The following is a 20,276-nucleotide window of genomic DNA, read 5'->3' on the forward strand; positions in this document are numbered from 1 at the left end:
AATATTTTACTAAAAAACACACTTTATTAGTTTCCTTGTAGCAGAAAACCTAGGTACTCGTTAAACCTAATGTTATTAAAATATATTTAACTGAAAATCAATTCAGACAAATAGAAATTCGCTTAGTCGGCAGGTTTGCTGCGGCGGGGGTATTTTTTTTACATGCTATTTAATTTACAATCTGTTCAACAAAAATAGAACCATAAGCAAATATGATAAAATTTAAACACACAGTAGTTAGTCTTTATCCAACAATAAAGCCAACACACTAACTTTGCATATTGGTACAAAGTTTAAAGTCCATAAATTTCTAAAACCGACTACTCAGGTCCAAAACACGGCATCTTTTCAATCTATATACACAGTTGCTGTTGTCCAACAAATTTAAAGCAATGTAGTTGGTATGGTACTCTAATTTAAGTATTTTGTACTTAGCCTTGAAATTTCTTCTTTGACCGTTGGGGTTCGACTGTCCCTATGGAGCACTTCGTTATTAACGAACCATGGTGCCTGGAGAATGTGCCTTAGAACCTTGGATTGGAATCTTTGGATGACGTTCAGATTTGATTCACTGGATGTCCCCCACAGTTGGATACCAGTTGGAGTCCATACTGGTTTTAGAATAGTTTTATATAAAAGTAATTTGTTTTCTGTTGTTAATTTATAATTTTGATTTAATAGCCAAGAAAGATTTTTAAATTGTAAATTTAACAAAATTCTCTTGTTCCAGATGTGGCTTTTCCAAGTGAGTCTTCTATCAAGGGTCAAGCCCAAGTATTTAACCTCATTGCACTGTGGGATTTGAACGTTGTTTAGGGTAACTGGAGGACACGTGTCTAATCTTGTTGTAAAGGTTGTATGGACTGATTTACTCTCATTCACTTTGATCCCCCATTTTTTTTAGCCAATCGGAGATATCATCCAGTCCAGTCTGCAACATTTGTGAAGCTATAACAGGGTTTTCATGAGAGGCTATAATAGCAGTATCATCAGCGAGAGTTGCAATTTCGACATTAGGATTTTCAGGGAGGTCCGCCGTGAACAATGTGTAGAGAACGGGGCCCAATACACTTCCTTGGGGAACTCCTGCTTGAATTTCGTGAAGTGGGGTAACAATATTATTAAGTTTTACTCTAAAGTGTCGATTGAAAAGGTAAGACTTCATGAGATTGAAAAAATGTCTGGGGAAGATTAAGTTTTAGTTTGTAGAGTAAATCAGTATGTCAAACTTTGTCAAACGCTTGACTCACGTCAATGAATACAGCAGAACAAAACTTCTTGGTCTCGATATCCTCTTTGATAATATCCACCACCCGATGAACCTGCTCAATGGCAGAATGTTCTTACCGAAATCCAAACTGGTGATTAGGAATTAAGTTCAACTCATCAATCACAAAACGAAGGCGCTTTAAAAGAAGTTTTTCAAAAACCTTTGAGGCAATGGGGAGGAGACTGATGTCGCTGGTTTGATTGGGAGGATTGTTTTAATAAGATTTACGTCTTAAAGGATATTAAGATTTACGTCTATACATGCATTGGTCATGTCATTTAACACAAAATACAGTTTCTTGATTTCAATAAAAAATAATAACTGTCTTATTTTTTTTTTAACTTACAGTAATAATACCTATGATCAACAGTTTTGATAGTTTTTTAGCCGCTGAATGATTAATTAGAAAATAAATAAACAAAAGGGAATCACCCAACAAATGGGCATCACATTGCACGGGACAACCATGGCTTCTTCGATGGAAGGCGGAGGGCTGCCGGCCGTCTACCACCACCACACACGCCCGCGTCAAGTTGCCACCCTGACAACCCACCGCCAATCTTCTTTTACGAAGTGGTGGGTTGTCGTGTACACCCAATCATAGATTAACCAACAGACACAAGTAGACTTTTAATCCCATTGTAAATTTTTATGCTCGTTTTTCGTGTCTAGTTCATGTCCGGTGACACCCTGATCGCTATAGTAACGACGAAATTTGTTCTATAATTTTAGTGTTAATTTTATGATTTGTAATTTACTTTTTGGTTATATAACCAGGTGGTTAGTTATTGCTTAAGATTAAAAAGTTGTATTTAACTAAACGAGGTTTTAAATTGCTGGAATATCAAGAAACAATATGTAAACAAAACACGATACTGTGTCTACATTGCACCGGATGGAACTAACAATAAAATTTGTTTCAGGTTGTCACCACGTCAACCGGCAACCTCAAACTTCTTTTTTTGGTGGCGGGTTGTTGTGGTTGCTCCTTGTCGTGGTTGCACCTTGATGCACTCCCGTATCCAGCAAAGCAGGGGATGATCCAAGGCCACATTATCTCCACGCCGCGGCCTGGTAGAATTGGAAACGTCGCAAGAAGGGTTGTTTGGTGTCATACGTCCCATTCTTATGGGATTAGTTTATTTTACTGTTAACATGGCAGACAGGTGACATCAGCTCATTAGTTCGAATTTTATTGATTAAAATATAAATTTATGAGCATAAATTTATTAAAATATTGAAAATAAAACATACAGAATTGAAAACAATACAATATGAATTGCAAATATATATATATATATAAATTAAGCGGGAGTCAATATTTTCATAGTCTAGTAACCAACAACCAAGCTTTCGCAAATACACAAATACTGTAATACCATTAGCTGCTTCCAAACAAAACAGCTGTTAACAACCCTACTTGCGACGTTGCCACCTTGAAGGCCGCGGCCTGGAGGTAAAGTGTAAAGTCGGCCGTGGATGAGCCGGTACAGTACAAAGATGAACTGTACTAATAAAAAGTAGTGACAGGATTCGAACCGACGACATCGCTGCCTTTGGGCCCGAAGTCCATGACGGCACCAACTAAGTCACCGGTTCATTTATAGGCCTATTTGTATTATTTGAGGCCTAAATCTATTTATATTGTCAATAATCCTGGGGCTAATGGTAAACAAATAAAACCCCTCTATCATTCAATACAACGTACTTTTTTTTAGGTAAAATCAAATAGTATTAGCAGTATCCATTGAGATAAATAGATTATAAAAAATAAATATTATTATAGCTCAGTTGCAGTATCACATAAAATATCTTTTTAAACATCTTGGTTGGCAGCACTGGTAAGGTTAAAGTTGCAACTAACTAAAAAACTAACTACTGTTGTATGTCATCGTGTTCAAACTCAAACAATTCTGAGTCCGCGTTTAGTTTCTACATTTTAAAATCTCACAAACCAGAAAGATTATTATTCGACATAAACTATTAATTAAGTTTCGTTATTGGCCTTAAAATGCCCAATATTAACTGTCTCACCGAAAGTTGGTTGGAGTTAGAAAGTGATCCAGGATTGTTTACATTGCTCCTAGAAGATTTTGGAGTTAAAGGTGTTGAAGTAGAAGAAATATACGACCTACAAAAATCTGTGGATAGTCCAGTTTATGGATTTATATTCCTTTTTCGCTGGATTGAGGAAAGAAGATCAAAGAGGAGAGGCGTTAAAAATGACACTTACGTCAAGGACGAAGACCTAGTAAATACAATATTCTTTGCAAAACAAATGATACCTAATAGCTGTGCCACACATGCACTCGTGTCGATACTGATGAACTGCGATAATATCCATCTAGGCAGTACTTTAAGTCGACTTAAATCTCATACTCATGGCATGAGTCCAGAAAATAAAGGATGGGCCATTGGTAATACACCCGAGCTTGCTAGAGCTCACAACTCACACGCCATACCTGAAGCCAACAGGCTCAAACAGTGCACCGGAACAAGTACAGGGAGGTGAGTACGTAGCATTTTCAGTTAAAAGCTAACTTATAATTAGGCTATTCATAATTTCTGATCAAAGTTTAGTCCTATAACACTTGCCACTTGCCTATTTAACATAAGCCAAAGCAATGTATGTAAGCCCGTCCAGCACATGACACATGAACCTACAAGCTTCCTGACTCTTATTTCCCTTGTATACGTAATTTAGGATCCAAATTAAGCACTAATCGTATATACTACATCTTAAACTGTCACCCTTTACCTTCATGGAAGATAAGTTAAGGAAAGGTATTTTTTTCAGTATAATTTTCCAATTCTTAAAGACTGACCAGTGGCGCAACAGACTTTTTTGGGCCCCTCTGCAAACTTATTTTTTGGGCCCACCTCGTATGAGTTATTATTAGACCACCATACAGCATAATCGAATGCCCTCTCCCTTTTCCCCAAAAGTTTTTTTACCACCCATACAACAAACAAGTAGCCTAAACAGATTCATCATTATTATATTGTAGTAGTCTAGTAAATAAATTATGGGCAATGTTCCATAAAAGGGTGTGTTAAGTATTTCAGTCATGGTTTGATGATAATGTTACATCACTATCATTATATCAATATCAATAATTATAAATAGATAAAAAAATACCCTATTTTTTACCCTTATCAGAATGTTTCATATCAAGGAGGTTTTATATTTGATTTATTACACATTTTTATGGGTCGCCGGAATTTTACCCCCCTGGAATTTTACCCCCTGGGCAAAGCTGACGTCACTATGACTAAGTAACCTGAGTGGCCAAAAGTTTGTTCGCGGCCGGAATTTTACCCCCGCGGATTTGGAAGTCTAATGAAAATAGTCAGAGCGTGATTAATTAGATTAGCGATAAAAACCGGAATTTTACCCCCTGTCCATATAACTAGCGTTTAGGCAACTGAAGATGTACGGGCCGGAATTTTACCCCCGGAATTTTACCCCCCGGCTGATTTTAGAAATTGAATGATTGATTTTATTATTTCTGTTTTTAATTAATTGTAAACATTTCATTATTTAGTAGCCTATCTTTATTTATTTATTTTGTAAAATTTCAACTAAGTAAACACAATTCGCTGTTTTATTTTGATCATATTAACCAACAGTTGGCTTCAAAGATCGAATCCTGACACTAGAATCTCAAAATTAATATTAAAACCCTGTTCTATTAGTTAATGTTACATATAAATTAAGATAGGCTACTTAATAATAAAATGTTTACCATTAAATTAAAACTGAATGACGATAATTAATCATTCTCACTAATTTATATCTGGCCAGGGGGTAAAATTCCGGGGGGCAAAATTCCGGGGGTAAAATTCCGGGGGTAAAATTCCGGGGGTAAAATTCCGGGGGTAAAAATCCGGGCCGTACATTCTAGGTTTTTATAATTTGATGTGTTCTGATTAAACTCACAACCGTGAAAATATATGTTTAATTCTGCGTTTAATCCATCGAGCTGATGTCGCGAAATTCAAAAGTTCGCGGCCGGAATTTTACCCCCTGGTTTGTGACGTCACGTTTGCCCAGGGGGTAAAATTCCAGGGGGATAAAAATCCGCTACCCCATTCTTATCAATTATCTATTGGGTTAGTCTTTATTGATCGCAATAATTAACTCATAGGCATACACTAAAAGTTGGTTAATTTAAAAGATTGGCATATACTTTTTATCACAGGCTAAAATAGCCTATTATATTTTTTTATTTGGTCTTTGTATGGATTTCAAGCGTTCACATTACAAACATATTTCTTTGTAGGCTATTGATTAAAATTGTGAGGTAAAATAAGATAAGACTAACAAACAAACTCAGTAGAGGAGCAATATATTGTATTTAACTAAATACAAATAACTTAATATTAGGGCAAAACTAAATTGTAAAATAATACAATATTAAAAGCCCCTGTCAACGTTCGACTACAGGCTCCAGAGGTAATGTTTCAAAATGTTTGTAGACATAAGCAGTGTACGAAAGCACAGTGAAGTAAAAATACTTCTCTGTGACGAAATTAAGATTGCATAATAATCAATAACCCTTGTTATAAAAGTTATATTTGTCACCTTAGTTTGTTATCACCGAATAGGCCTAGGAAAATTAAACGATAACAACATAATGTGATGTGGATAGCGAATGAGGACCTCTTGTCAGGAATTTTCAATTTTGAGTTTTAAACTTATATATATTTGAATTCCTTATTGAATTCTGAATCACTTCGTTCAAGTCCCATGCGTCTAGATGATTTTTTTTGTTAAAGGACTTTGAAATTGTGTTATGGAAAGGATAATTTTGAGAAAAACCATTTTGAAAATTTCAAATATGGATAAAATTTTTTTTTTCTAAGAAACAATGTTGGTTTAAAAAAAAAAAACGTATAATGTCCTCTTCGTAGGCAATACCACAGAAAACGTACTACTATACCCAGAATGCCAACCGCATGGTAAAAAGCATTAAGCGGTTTGAGAGAGCTTTGCCTGTCAATCCGTAGGCAGCGCCACCAGCGTTGCCATGCAATAGGGGTTATAGTAGTACGTTTTCCATGGCCCCCACATTTAATTGTGGGCCCTGTTACCAGGATCTGGCTCGGGCCCCCCTACCAACCGGGGGGTCGAGGGGGTATGAAATACCCCCCAGCGTAGAGGGGGGGTCCGAGGGTTCTCCCCCGGGAAAATTTTGAAAATGTCATGTATTTTAGTGAGTTTTTAAGGCAATCTAGGTATTAAATTTGTGAGTGGTAAATGGCACTTTTGCAGCCTTTTTTAGGGAAGAAAAGAGTTCTTCAATGAGTTTTACAAGACTTAAAATTACAGGAATTCAGCAATTAAAACTATTATATCAATACACAAAAGCTCCATGCCTATTAATATTTTGTCCTTTTTATTTCCCTGTAAAAGGGTTTGGCTATCTTAACTGCTATAATTGTACTTTGTAATATGGAGTAGGAAAAAAACTTACGTAAATCGAGTTTAACAGCTTACACCAATGAAATCATATTTTATTCAGTGACAATTTTCATCAAGAATTTTAACAATACTACATTTTTTGGGAGTGGATGCCTGAGCTGCCGAACTTGCGCGAGTAGTCACAGAGAAAAACGAATGTGCACGAGTAATGCCGAGAATGACCGATGCTGTCGATGCCGATGCTATCCAATCCATGCTTTAGTACAGTATTATACCGAGCGAATTGGGAAGAAAACTTAGGTCAAAATTATTAGGCCTACAATCTTTCATATTTTTAAAACTCCAAAAGTAAAGAATTTTTTAGATCTTCAATGGGGGGAAAAAATGGGTAGGCCCGGGCCCCCTGAGGGCCCGGGCCCTGTGACCAGAGTTGCACCAGCCCCACCCTTGTGGGGGCCATGACGTTTTCTGTGGCAATACCAATTTTGATCTTAACTCACAATAGTTTCAATTCAAATAATTGTTTTATTGAAGCATGTCGTAAAAATCACATTTCAGAAAAGGGACCTTTTGTTGGCCCTATGTTATTTCTTTATAAGATAAGAAAATCTACATCTTGTCAGGACCGCAAAATTTGTAGGATATTTTTTTCTCGATAAACTGAACTTTGTTGTAGTTAAAATTTCCACTAGAATGCAGGACAATTCATTTTTTTGACTAAAGTCTGTTTAAGTGAATATTAGAAATGGGACTTCTTGTCGTAATGGCAAAATAACATTGAGCGACAAGAAGTATCTTTTCTCAGACCGTGCAGAGGCAAACAAAATGATTTATTTTGACCTTTTACATCTTCAATTTGATATTTTAACCGATACTGTCCTGTTCTATGTTAAATGTCCTCTTCTTATAACAATAAAAAAAAAAATTAAATTTCGACATTTTCTAGCTTAATTACTTATATTGGCCGTACTGAAAATTTTGCATCACCAACAAGAGGTCCCATTTTGCTTTCCACATCACATATTATTAATAACATTAATGTTGTTACTTGTTCAATACAATTATTGAATGATTGATTGCACATTTCAATGCAATCTTTCGTCCCCCCTCGTCTCACGGGCCTCTCTGCTCACCGGTTTCCGCTCGCCGTTTCGCGAAGCCCCCTCAGCCACTGCCCCCCCTCGCATTGCAGGAACTGCAAGCCCTTCTGTTACGCCACTGGACTGAACATTGTAATTGGTAGGCCTACTGGTAAGCTTTGGACTCCACTGACTAAAATGCTCTAGACTCTCAATAATCCAATCCCAACAGTTTGTAGAAAGGTTAAAAAATATATTTTTTTTTTGAACAGTCAAATAAAAATTAAATTAAAATTAACTTAAGTTTACTGAAAGAACAAAACACAAAATAAAATAATACACCTACAACTAACTTACTTCCTCAGACTGCATGATATTTTTATCGGTGGTGGTAACAAAGGGAAGGTGTGGGCGCTTAAAGCCTAGATTTGTATCTTTTGAGTAAGGGGTTGTTATGAAACATAGATCTGCTACAGTGTGAAGTTGCACAGAGATGCCCATCCCTCCCAAAGCCGAGGTTGCAGAAGCTCCCCCTCCCCCCCCCCCCCCCCCGAATCATAGTTTAATCCATACTCACAAGGCCCTCCAGTTAAATTACAGGTCCCCAAAAATGTCTTTAATTACACTTAGAAAATATGGGATTGACTGAAGTCATAAACAAAACTCTAGATACCGTACTATTTATTTAAACGGAATTGAAAATCTTTTTAATCTCAAACATTATAAGTTTAATTATAAAAAGAGTTGGCCAAATGGTGGATTTAGAATTTTTTTTAATTTATTCACACAGTTTATTTATTATTATTTATTATTTATTCACATTTGTTTTTTTCTATAGTACAAATAGGCTGCCAAACAAAAACTATGTTTAGACTTTTTATGGCTTTGCCGGGACGTGCCATAGGACAATTACTCAAAAGTTGCAACGCTGTCATGTGTATGCAAAGGCTTACCTAAAGCGTATTACAATGCTCTCATGTGTACGTAGCCTTAACAATAATTAGTAAGCAACTAGGCCTAATACAAAATATAAGGGTAAAGTAAAGGGTAATGAAGTGGGATGGATGTTACTAACTGTAGGCCTACTGTCTTTAAACAGATACCGGTGAATATTAATATATTTATCAGCCGATTTATTTGTTTGGGGTTTTCTGTGTTGGAATTAAAATGGATTCCATATAGCCAAGTTCCATATAGTTAGTTCTATTTCGTGTTTGAAATAACTGTGTTTGAGTGAAAATTTAAAAACGTACGTTTTCATGTCCCTGGCCTTTAACTACGTAGGGACTGGATTTGTAGTTTATTATTATGTGTTTTAATATTTTTTGGGACGGGGGCAACATGTTACGCACATTTATTTGGTTTTAAATAGGTTCTAGGTATTTTTTTCGTATTTTTAAAGTCACAAAATTCACGACCATGACGTGTCCCTAGGGTACATTTTCCAACTTTCACGCTGTTTTTAGACTAATTATTCATGCTGAAATATATAAAGCCATATTTTTATGTCATCAATGGTTATTAAACTTACAAAAAAGGAGCATATTATAATTTTATTGTCATTACAAACTGACTACCATGACAAAATAAGTCTGTCCCTCGATTTGGCGTCACGACCATTTGGGAAAAATGTTCATCTTTGGAGCACGACAGTGGCAAGCCTGGCGTCGATGGAGTCAGTTGGTTTTAGAGACTAGTTCGGGGTGTACGTCAGGATTGTAGTACAGGTCGTTTCGAGTTGAAAGGAGGAATTACAAGATTAATAAAGGAAAGATTGTGTTTTTTGTAATTTTGGTGTGTCCATGACCGTACGTAGTCATTCGATGAAGTAGACATGGTGTTAATTTTTGTTTATAAAATATTTCAATTGCTAGATTAACCTAGAAGTCCACTTTGTATCCTCGAACATGAGGTGCAGGGCTACCGCCAGAACAGAGCCAAATAACACGTAATTTCACGACCAAAGTTTCACGACCATCGCGGGTTTTTTCACGACCAATCCAGCCTTATGGATTATAGTGTGTTTGGTCGTGACAATAACTTAAATATAATTGTAAATTGAACATTTTAGTTTAATTGAAACACATATTTTTATTATAACTAACAGGATAATTGAAGGATTGTTTAGAAAGATTTAGATTATTCCAGACAATTCACGACCGTACCGCTTGTCCCTGACCATAACGTTTATGATTTCTATTATAAAAATTTCAAAAATTAAAATATCCTCATATTTCAATGTTTTATACACAAAAGAAGCACGCCTCTATACAAACATAACGATTTTTCGGGTCTCAGGTAAGTTTTTTCGGAGTTATACAAACTTAAAAAGATTTTATTAGCTTTTTTCAATTTTTTGAGTTTTATTATTTTTTTCTAGAAAGACCAAATATACCAAAAGCTCAGTGATCTTTTTATTGTATAATGGTCATAAAAGTAAATTAGTTTATAGCAAAACATAGTTATAAAAATAATATTAACTATTTTTAATATTCATTTAAACATCCGTTATGGTCGTGACAGGATTTTGTGTTTTTCCACTAAAGATGCTCTTTTAAAAAGAAACTACCAAAGATATTGCGTTACCATGGACATTTTATAAAACTTCAAATATTAATGAAATAAAAAAAAAATTAAAGTTTTGAAAAAAGGGGAAAAAATTTGCAAAGTACTTTTACTGAAAACGTACGTTTTTAAATTTTCACTCGTTTACTCAATGCTTAAACTCACAAAGAGGTAAAGAACTTATAAATTAAAATTTACAATTTGAATTTAGATTACATAAAAAATGACATATTTGCCATATTTGTGACATTCTTGAATTCAATGTTCAAATAAGTGTCAAATTTCCATACCAGTCTTAAAAATAATATTAATCCTAGTTTCCAAATTAATTATATGCCTATGTAAATATTAATAAAATTTGTATAAAGCTATTTCTAAAATTAAAAAAAGAAAATAAGACGAATAAAATTTGATTACCACAAAATAACATTTTTTCATTCTCAATGTTAAGTAAACACATATCAAACAGTTCAATACATTTGTATAGTATGTTAAGTGCTTCCAAAGAATCAAATGACCCAGACTTGGGCATAATTATCTAAGAGAGGACAAAATACTATTGAGGCACATCCCATGAGCTTCCACGTTATAAAAATTGCAAAGTGACCAAAGTTGCGCAATGTCGCTAAATTAAAGAACTCAAATAGCCCAGATTTTTATGGAATGTCGGCATCTTGGCTGAAAAAGGTTAGGAGAGTCTTTTATTCGCTAAAGAATTCCTTGACCAAAAAATCTGCTTAATAATACAGAAAAATCAAATGATATATCATTTTCCACTAAATAACGCAGACAAAATTTTGAACCAAACATTTGTGTAAAATCAGAAAGAATAAGCCAAGTAAAGCAAACAAAATTTCTTGGACTAATTATCGATAAACATCTATCTTGGAAGGGCCATGGAAAATGATGTGGTTAAAAAGGTAACTTCCGGTATCCATGCTGTGCGACAGGTGTCCAGAATATGCAGTTTAGACACTCTAAGAGTTCTTTATTTCTCATTAATACATTCACATATTTCATATGGAATTGTTCTATGTGGAGCAACAACAAAAAATAATTTAGATAAAGTACTCATCAAGCAGAAAAAAGCTATCAGAAAGAGCCACAAGTCAAGAGCATCTTTCGTGAATTATAAATATTACCAGTTCATAGTCTTTACATTTATTAAACAATAATTTATATTCAAAATAGATCCACTATCATCCACTTTAACAGAACACCAGATTACAAATTAAGCTACCTCGGCATAATCTAGAATTTTATACTGAAGAGACAGCTTACATAGGTAGGGCTAAAATTTCTCCTGTTTATACCAGCTCACATCCCGAAAAGATATCAGCTCACATCCCGAAAACAAACACAATTTAATAAATTGAAGCAACGCTTAAATGTCTTTTTTATAAGAGTTCACTACTACGCAGAAGCAGACTTCTTCAGTATTAGTAAAAAACAGTTAGCTTAATTTGAATTCCAAATACTGTAATCGTTCAATTACGGTTCTTGTTAAAGTAAAAATAAACTAATCTAAGTACTCTTTTTATGTATTTAATTAGCTGTAAGCAATTTTGAATTTAGTTTATGACTATTCAAGTTCATGTAATGTGACACTATAAGGAATAAAGAATTTTTTGACTTGACTTGACTTGTACACTGAATGTATCATTGGTCTCTAACGTCACTAACAAAGTTGGTTAAATAATTCAAGCAGACCTAATGTTTCAATTTATTTATTATACTGTAGACCATCAAGCCGGGTTACTGTTTAATTACGGAAAGTCCACTGCACATGAATTGAAATATACCCTAAATTTAACAATATTTGTTTAAAGATACCTATTTGAAGATGTTATGGAAAGTGTGACAGGACATTTAAATATGAGTTGTCGCTTCCAACACAAGCGGTTTGGTCACGATAACGTATCGAATGACCAAATCTCCAAAATGCTGAAATGCGCCATAAAAGTAAAAAAGGAGTTTTGACAGTCAGGCTGTTTTTTTTTATTTATTTTAGTTCACATGTACAAAAACTTTGATAATATTTTTATAAAAATTACTCATCCCCACAATACGCGCTTTTCTCAAAATGTTTGGTATAAATGTTCCAAAAACTTTAAAATCATTTTCACATACGAATTGCTTTCACTTAACCCAAATCATTTATCGTAACATGTGTAACAGATACAAAAATGTCAACATTCTAATTTCACCCTCTATCTCTCTCTATTTAAGAAGCATGTTGTTGGGTGGCTTGTAGGACTGAGTACGGAGGATACCGAGGCCATTATTGCGTTGGGCGGACCTGACCGTTGACCCTACACTTCACTACACAATCAATGATACACCACCTTCACTGACTGACTAATACACCACACTCCATCTCTCCTCTTCAATCTTCAATCTTCACCAGATGTTATAAATTACTTCAGTTTGCATAAAGAGATTTTTATCGCCAATTTAATTCCAAAACACAAAAAATTCAGTTTTAAGCAAGAACAATTTTTTAAATTTAAATTTATACGAATTATTTTTTTGTTTTCCTTTACATTTTTTTACCTCCCATCTAAATTAACCTTTTCGCAACTCGAGTCTACACACAGGCCCTGCCTATGTAGACTTTTTCCTTTGTTAGGCCTATAGAAGGTATTTTTTTGCACTTTTTCCGCTTTATTTCTACAGAATATAATTTTTGTTTTGTTATCTAGTTATTACTGTTTGCTGTATTATATTTAATTTAAAAAAATGCAATCTACTTATATGTATATAGTTTATGGGAAATAAAATATTATTTCATTTCATTTCAATAACAAATATTAGGCAGTATTAGACAGTGAATGATTTACAGTAAAACTTGAATGACTGAAAAACAATTTAATTTTATTACTATAGTTGCTTGAAATATTATTAAATCTTGTAGTGGAACCTAAACGTAAAAACACTAAACACAATACTATCTTAAACAATCAGCATTGATCGCGATAGCGCTCTGGGTTAAAGGAGTAGTGATTACTCGCTGCTTTTCTGTTATTAATAGTAAGCCTACACATCATTTGTATATTAGTACAGTGAGTGAGTTTACAAGCTACATGCCAGCGTATAAGAGGCCTGCAAGTGCTCTTGTAGTCTTTCACACAATGCTTTTTCCACTCGCTCAGTAGCTGGCTTCTAAACCACTTGGTGACAGTTTATTGTATAGTTAATTGTGAAATCTTGCTGATCGTGTTGGTGTTCCCGTACATTCAAAAGGAAGTGGACTGTGGCAAACATATTGTTGTTTCTACAAAGACATACAAGTATACATAAGTTCTCGGACTTTTGTAGCATCAAGGATAAGAACTATGCACACAAATCGTTGAGGGGTATATGGTTTTAACAGCTGATGGCTGAATTGGAGGAAAATCATTGTTAGGGAAAATGGATGAAAAACCCTTGAAGTCTAAAATAAAGTCCCTGAAAGAAAGATGTCTTCATGACTGAACTCTGTAAAGAAAGATGTAATTGATTCACGTTTAATCACTTTTGCTACAACTTAAACTCCCGGTAGAAACATACTCCTCCAACATCTTCGAATAACATGTGCACAAGTACAACATAGTGTGTTCACACTGGGCTACTTACACACTAGCTCGCTCAAACGCTGGCAATTAGGCGTGTAAAATAGCTGTCACTATTTTTTTCCCATGGTTTTTTTATGTACCAAGCTTTTGAGCGAGTACGTTGTCCAGACTGAGATAGTTTACGAGCTGTGTGTAAAAAACCGGCGTGAAGCTTTTAAACTTTAACTCGCCCCGTGTGAACGACAAGGAGGCACTTTCTGTGCAACTGTGCAGAATTTATGCTGAGCTGCTTAAGCATTTATTACTTTGCAAAATGTTGATTTTAATACACCAGAAAGTTAGGTTAGTCTGAATAGTTGTTGCTTTGCTTTAATACTTCACCTTGTTGTTTTGCTGTGTTACGCTTCAAAACATTTATTCAGAGAGTGATTTCAATGTTTTATCAAATAGCTGGTACGTGCAATTTTTAAGAAAAATATTAAAGTTTCTAGGATAAGCCGGACTGTCTAAATAATAAGTCTTCAGCCATCCAACACCAAAATGATTTAAGATTTTCCAGATGTATTATCGTAATGATTTTTTTCAGGTTCACTGCGGAGGCCTATCATTTTATCAGCTACGTACCTATCAATGGAAGACTGTTTGAGTTGGATGGTCTCAAGCCATATCCAATGGATCACGGTTCGTGGAATGAGGGTGAAAATTGGACGGATAAGTTTCAAAGAGTGATTGCTGATCGTATAGGTATTGCTGGGGGTGATATATGTTTCAACTTGATGGCTATGGTTCCAGACCAGCGAATCGCTATCTCTTCTAAGCTGAATATGTTAAATGCTAATAGACTAATCCTCTTGGAAGCTCTTCAGCAATTGGTAAAGCTCAATCATCCCGACCTGGCTGTACAATTAGAAAAGGAATCAAAAGGAAAATCAGATGAGACAAAAGTTTCTCTTGGAAGCAAAAGGAAGAAATCGAAAATTGATAGTCTTGCATCAATAGAAGATGTTCTTGCTCCGGGTACACCCAATAAAATTGCAAGAAAGCAGCATTTAACTGAGCATAAAGAAGAGAAAGCAGAAAAATCTGAGGATACCGATGAAAACTTGAAAGCTTCTCCTGCTAATTGGTGTGAATGTCTAGAAAGGCACAATCTCTCCAAAATATCACTCATTGTAACTATGGAAGAAAAGGAACAAATAAAATTCCAGATACCAGAAACCTCTAAAACAGGAGAAAAGATACCAGATTCCACACCTCTGGCAATCCATACATCACCTGTCCCAAGCACTTCAAGCACAGACCCTTCTTCAGTAGTGGGTTCGGCATTCAACTCTACCACCCAATCTTGGAGCTGGAAGCCTGGACAGAGCAGTCCCAACAATGCAATGGATTTCAAAAAGATTGTCGTCATCAGAGTTGCTACGGCTGCTAGTAAAGAAAACGTGGATTCTCCAACTAGATCCAATCAAGATTCACTCGGAATTTGCAAAGTCTGTCTGAAAGTAGGAATATTACCTAAAAACTGGGAGAAAACATTGAGTGAGAAAGTATCTGGTATGGAAATTAGCTCTTTAGCTTTGAGTCACAAACTGCAATCAGATGAAAGTTGTAACAAAATTGAAACTGCTCATCACACATTTGCACCAAAAGATTTGCTAGCTTTACTAGAAAATTTTGAAGAGGAAATAAGGATTTGTGAGGGTCATTTAAAAGATGAAAACGAGAAAAGGGAGAGATATAAAGTAGATGACTCCAGGCGAACACACAACTATGATGTGTTTATATGTACTTTTCTATCGATGTTGGCTGAACAAGGAAAGTTGGCTGATTTGATTGAACAAAATTTGAATCTTCAGAAAAAGCCAGGGATCACACAACCTCGTCCATCAGTTGTCAAACAGACAGCAAAGAAACCCGAAGCAACACAAAAGAAACCTGAAGCGACACAAAAGAAAACCAAAGCATCGTCAAAGAATCCTGAAGCGACACAAAAGAAAACCAAAGCAACACCAAAGATTCCTGAAGCGTCACAAAAGAAAACCAAAGCAACACCAATGAATCCTGAAGCGACACAAAAGAAAACCAAAGCAACACCAAAGAATCCTGAAGCGACACAAAAGCAAACCAAAGCAACACCAAAGAATCCTGAAGCGACACAAAAGAAAACCAAAGCAACACAAAAGAATCCTGAAGCGACACAAAAGAATCCTGAAGCGACACAAAATAAAACCAAAGCAACACAAAAGAATCCTGAAGCGACACAAAAGAAAACCAAAGCAACACCAAAGAATCCTGAAGCGACACAAAAGAAAACCAAAGCAACACAAAAAAATCCTGAAGCGACACAAAAGAATCCTGAAGCGACACAAAAGAAAACCAAAGCAACACAAAAGAATCCTGAAGCGACACAAAAGAATCCTGAAGCGACACAAAATAAAACCAAAGCAACACAAAAGAATCCTGAAGTGACACAAAAGAATCCTGAAGCGACACAAAAGAAAACCAAAGCAACACAAAAAAATCCTGAAGCGACACAAAAGAATCCTGAAGCGACACAAAAGAAAACCAAAGCAACACAAAAGAATCCTGAAGCGACACAAAAGAAAACCAAAGCAACACAAAAGAATCCTGAAGCGACACAAAAGAAAACCAAAGCAACACAAAAGAATCCTGAAGCGACACAAAAGAATCCTGAAGCAACACAAAATAAAACCAAAGCAACACAAAAGAATCCTGAAGCGACACAAAATAAAACCAAAGCAACACAAAAGAAAATCAAAGTGACACAAAAGACAAATGAAGTGACAGCAAAGAAACGCAAACTGATGCCAAAGAAACACAACTTGGAGTAAAAAAATCACTCTGTGAAGCGAGGGAAGGGGGGCTCCAAGCACCAAAAGCAGAAGTAAACCTGTGTTAATTATGTATAGGGTTGATGTTTTTGTTTGTAAAATTGATGTTACAAGTGCATTTGCTTTACATTTAAATAGTTTATTCAAAAGTTTATTTTTTGTTATCTTTAAATAGCTAATAGAGTCATGATTCCATTGTTAATCCTGTTTCGATGTTTGTTTAGTTTTGATAACATTTTATTCTGCTGATGGCTAAATATTCATCTTTAGTTTTACAATAAATGTTATAGTAAACAATATTCTCTTTGGTTATAAAATTGGAAAGCAAGCATTGTCATATTTGCTTAGAATGGATTTAAAGTTGATTAAATAGGAACACTTCTATACTGTAAACAATAAAATTTTCTATATATTAATACACAGAAATGCAACTTAAAATTCTGTAGTCTTCAGCTGATTATGACTTCAATAATAATAGTGTTTTTTCATTATTTTATGATAAAAATTAGCAACATGTATGATTAATTTAACTTAGGCCTATGTAATAGTTTATATTACATTATAAATTATCTTGTTGAACTTTTGTAATCATTTTTCATTTGATATACATTTTATGTTTTCAAATTGTTGACAATTTATTAACAACACCCTTCATTAACCTAGCTTAAACATTGTTTCATGTAAGTACAGTTAACATTTTATGTTAGAAAAATGTCTGCATATTTCTCATTACCTGGATTACTGAAGATAATACAAAAATAACAAAATAAATGTTTATTATCTTACCAGAACTCAGTGTTATTTAGTTAATAAATCAGGAGAAATTTGAGAAATAATCTTTTTAATCAGTTTAGCACTCTTTATTGATGGTTTAGTGACAGTGACAAAAAGTAAAGAATTTAAACATAAAATGTGAGGTGCAGTACAATATTTACTTTGTCAACAATTTTTACTGAACTATAGCTCAAACATTATGGACCAAGTTGGAGGAAATGATTTTCTTCTAGCAACTGTCTATCAATAGTATTTTATTTAATGTGGTGAAACGTTCATTATGTTGATAGTATAATGCTAAATACCAAACCTGCAAATCAAGTTACTTTTAAATTGTGTTATTAATCTCAATAAAAAGGTAAAGAAGCAGTTAGATAGTGAACTAACTTGAATCTGTACCCTGAAAACCTCTTTAGTAACATCGTAAGAGAAGCAGGGGATACTTCGGCCTTATTCTAGCCCGAGGGTTTAGATTTAGGCCAAAATATATACATACTACTATTCAAGTGTAGAAAACCTAGGCTGGTGCAGATTTGAGAAGGTACCAATTGTCCAACAACATCAAAATATTATCAGCCCGAGATTTGACCAGAAGATTCTGGGGCTGACATGGAAATTCAAGCTAAAAATTTACAAAGTTTTGATCTTTTTTTTAAAGAGGTTAGCGACCTCTTTTAACCTTGCATTTGCCCGTCCACATAGACTACAGATCTGTGCGTGGAATGTATCCAGCAAAGCAAGGGGTGAGCCGGTACAGTACGAAGGTGAACTGTACTGATAAATTTTAGTGGTAGTGACCAGGATTCAAACCCACAACATCACCGCCTTGGGCCCGAAGTCCGTGACGCTACCAACTGAGCCACCGAATCACCCAAGCCCTCCTTTACCCTCCTTCATAAAATTTCCTCATGTGTTTTACCTACGACCTATTTCAGTTCAGTTCTTAGAATTAAAAAGTTTCACTCAACAGCATATTGTTTACTTACATAACATCATAGTTTTCAGACCAATGAGGTTCAAGGATTGACAGAGAAGAAGTAAAATTGTAATGATTAAAACTTCAACCAATCAACTGTTAAGACCAATTTAATTGTTAATGAGTGGTGTGATTAGTGTTTGGCGGTACAATGATATGTTGCATCACTGTCAGTGGCAATGAGAGGTTAAAGACAAAATAAACTCTCTTAAAAGTTATGAATAATGATTGTTATTAATTAATAAACTGTCGTTGGTAAAGTAGTGTAGGTACGCAACTCGCATAAATAGTATTAACATCACTTGTAGAAGTTTTTAAGTCTCTTGCCAAGGATTGTACCTTTAATTTCTACTCGTGTCATTAACACTACCTTTGCGTAAACAACTATTACCTATGACCGATTTTTAAAATAGCCTTTTCAATTCAATTTTTATAATCAGAAAGATTCAAATTACTGAATTTTTTACTTACTTAAGAGCACTAGTGTGGTAAAATAACGGACCAATGGGGTTCAAGGATTGAAAGAAAAGATGTAAAGTCGTAATGCTTCAAACGCCAACTATCATCAGGTATCCACCAATTCAATTGTTGATGTGACAACTTCACTTAAATAAAATCCATTGGGAGCAAGCTGGTCTAGTGGTTAGAGCGCGGGACTTTGGTCCAACAGGTCCTCGGTTCAAATCCTGCCAAATCACCAATGGATTTTATCCAAGTGATGATGCTGCATCCCCTAGGTCTAGCCTGAAATAATATGAAAAACAATACCGGGCTTGTGCCTATAGTGTCCTAGGTAAAAAAATGGTGATATGACATGACGGGATTTGAACCCGGGACCTCAGCATCAAAGTACTCTAACCATTAGACACTTCATTTTAGACCATCTTGCTCCCCCAATATTCTAATAGTTATATGTATATCAGTATCACAAACCATCTTGAAAATATCCCTAATATCCCTAAAATGTCCTGGCTGGACCTAATATAAATAAACCTTTTCACACCCCTATCCTGGAAAACCAAACATGCTACCTCCAAAAGGAAAACATCCTCATAGCAAAAGCTAATACTGTAACAACAAGTTTCCAACCAGCCAGATTCCTCCAACACCTCGGGGCTGTGTGCTACCTTCCACGGCAGAGGTGCCTCGTCTCTGATACAGACAGTTGCTGAACTGTTGTCCAAGGCTCATCTTGATATCCTGATGGCTCATTTTGATTCATCCTGCATCTCAAAACCTTTTTGTTTCTTGTACAATAGTCACCACTTTTAACTGTACTATATTAATTTAGCCTAACAATCTAACCGCTCTCGCACCCTCCAATTAACAATACCCTGCCTCTGTCAATCAACAGATAATTCCTTCCTTCTCATCTTCCAGAATTTCCCGTTAGGATACAACAAACGAACAGATTTTAAGAAAATAGACTGTCTTAAAACGGATTGATGATTACAACAATGTGTAAAATATAAACATAAATGACTTTTTCAAACTAATTGGTGATCAGGTGATGGTAAGTTTGCGTTGGTGAGGTCTTCTTTGCAGACATGCCCACGTTGTGTTCTAATTGTCGTATATGCAAAAATCTGATGTAAGTACTTGTATACTGTTATACTGCTACTGTTATGTTTTTGTTCTATAGATCTTAAAATAGTGCTTTGCACCAAATGTTATTTTGAAAACTAAGGCAAACGAAAATGAAATAAATGTGTAAAATTATAAAAATTGATATGCAAATAATTTATACTATGCTTTAAAAAATATATTAACCATGCTATTAT

General features: G+C 35.0%; 1 protein-coding gene across 1 annotated transcript; it reads left to right on the forward strand.

Moving 5' to 3' along the window:
• Positions 1–3,281: 3,281 nt before the first annotated feature.
• Positions 3,282–16,745, forward strand: LOC128998195 (ubiquitin carboxyl-terminal hydrolase BAP1-like). Its single transcript, XM_054424215.1, has 2 exons — positions 3,282–3,778; positions 14,480–16,745. Exons 1-2 carry the CDS (start codon positions 3,282–3,284, stop codon positions 16,743–16,745), a joined length of 2,763 nt encoding a protein of 920 aa, XP_054280190.1.
• Positions 16,746–20,276: the final 3,531 nt, after the last annotated feature.

The sequence above is a fragment of the Macrosteles quadrilineatus genome, unplaced genomic scaffold, assembly GCF_028750875.1.
Source record: "Macrosteles quadrilineatus isolate MER2022 unplaced genomic scaffold, UCM_ALF_1.0 Scaffold_7__1_contigs__length_78375512, whole genome shotgun sequence".
NCBI lineage: Eukaryota > Metazoa > Arthropoda > Insecta > Hemiptera > Cicadellidae > Macrosteles > Macrosteles quadrilineatus.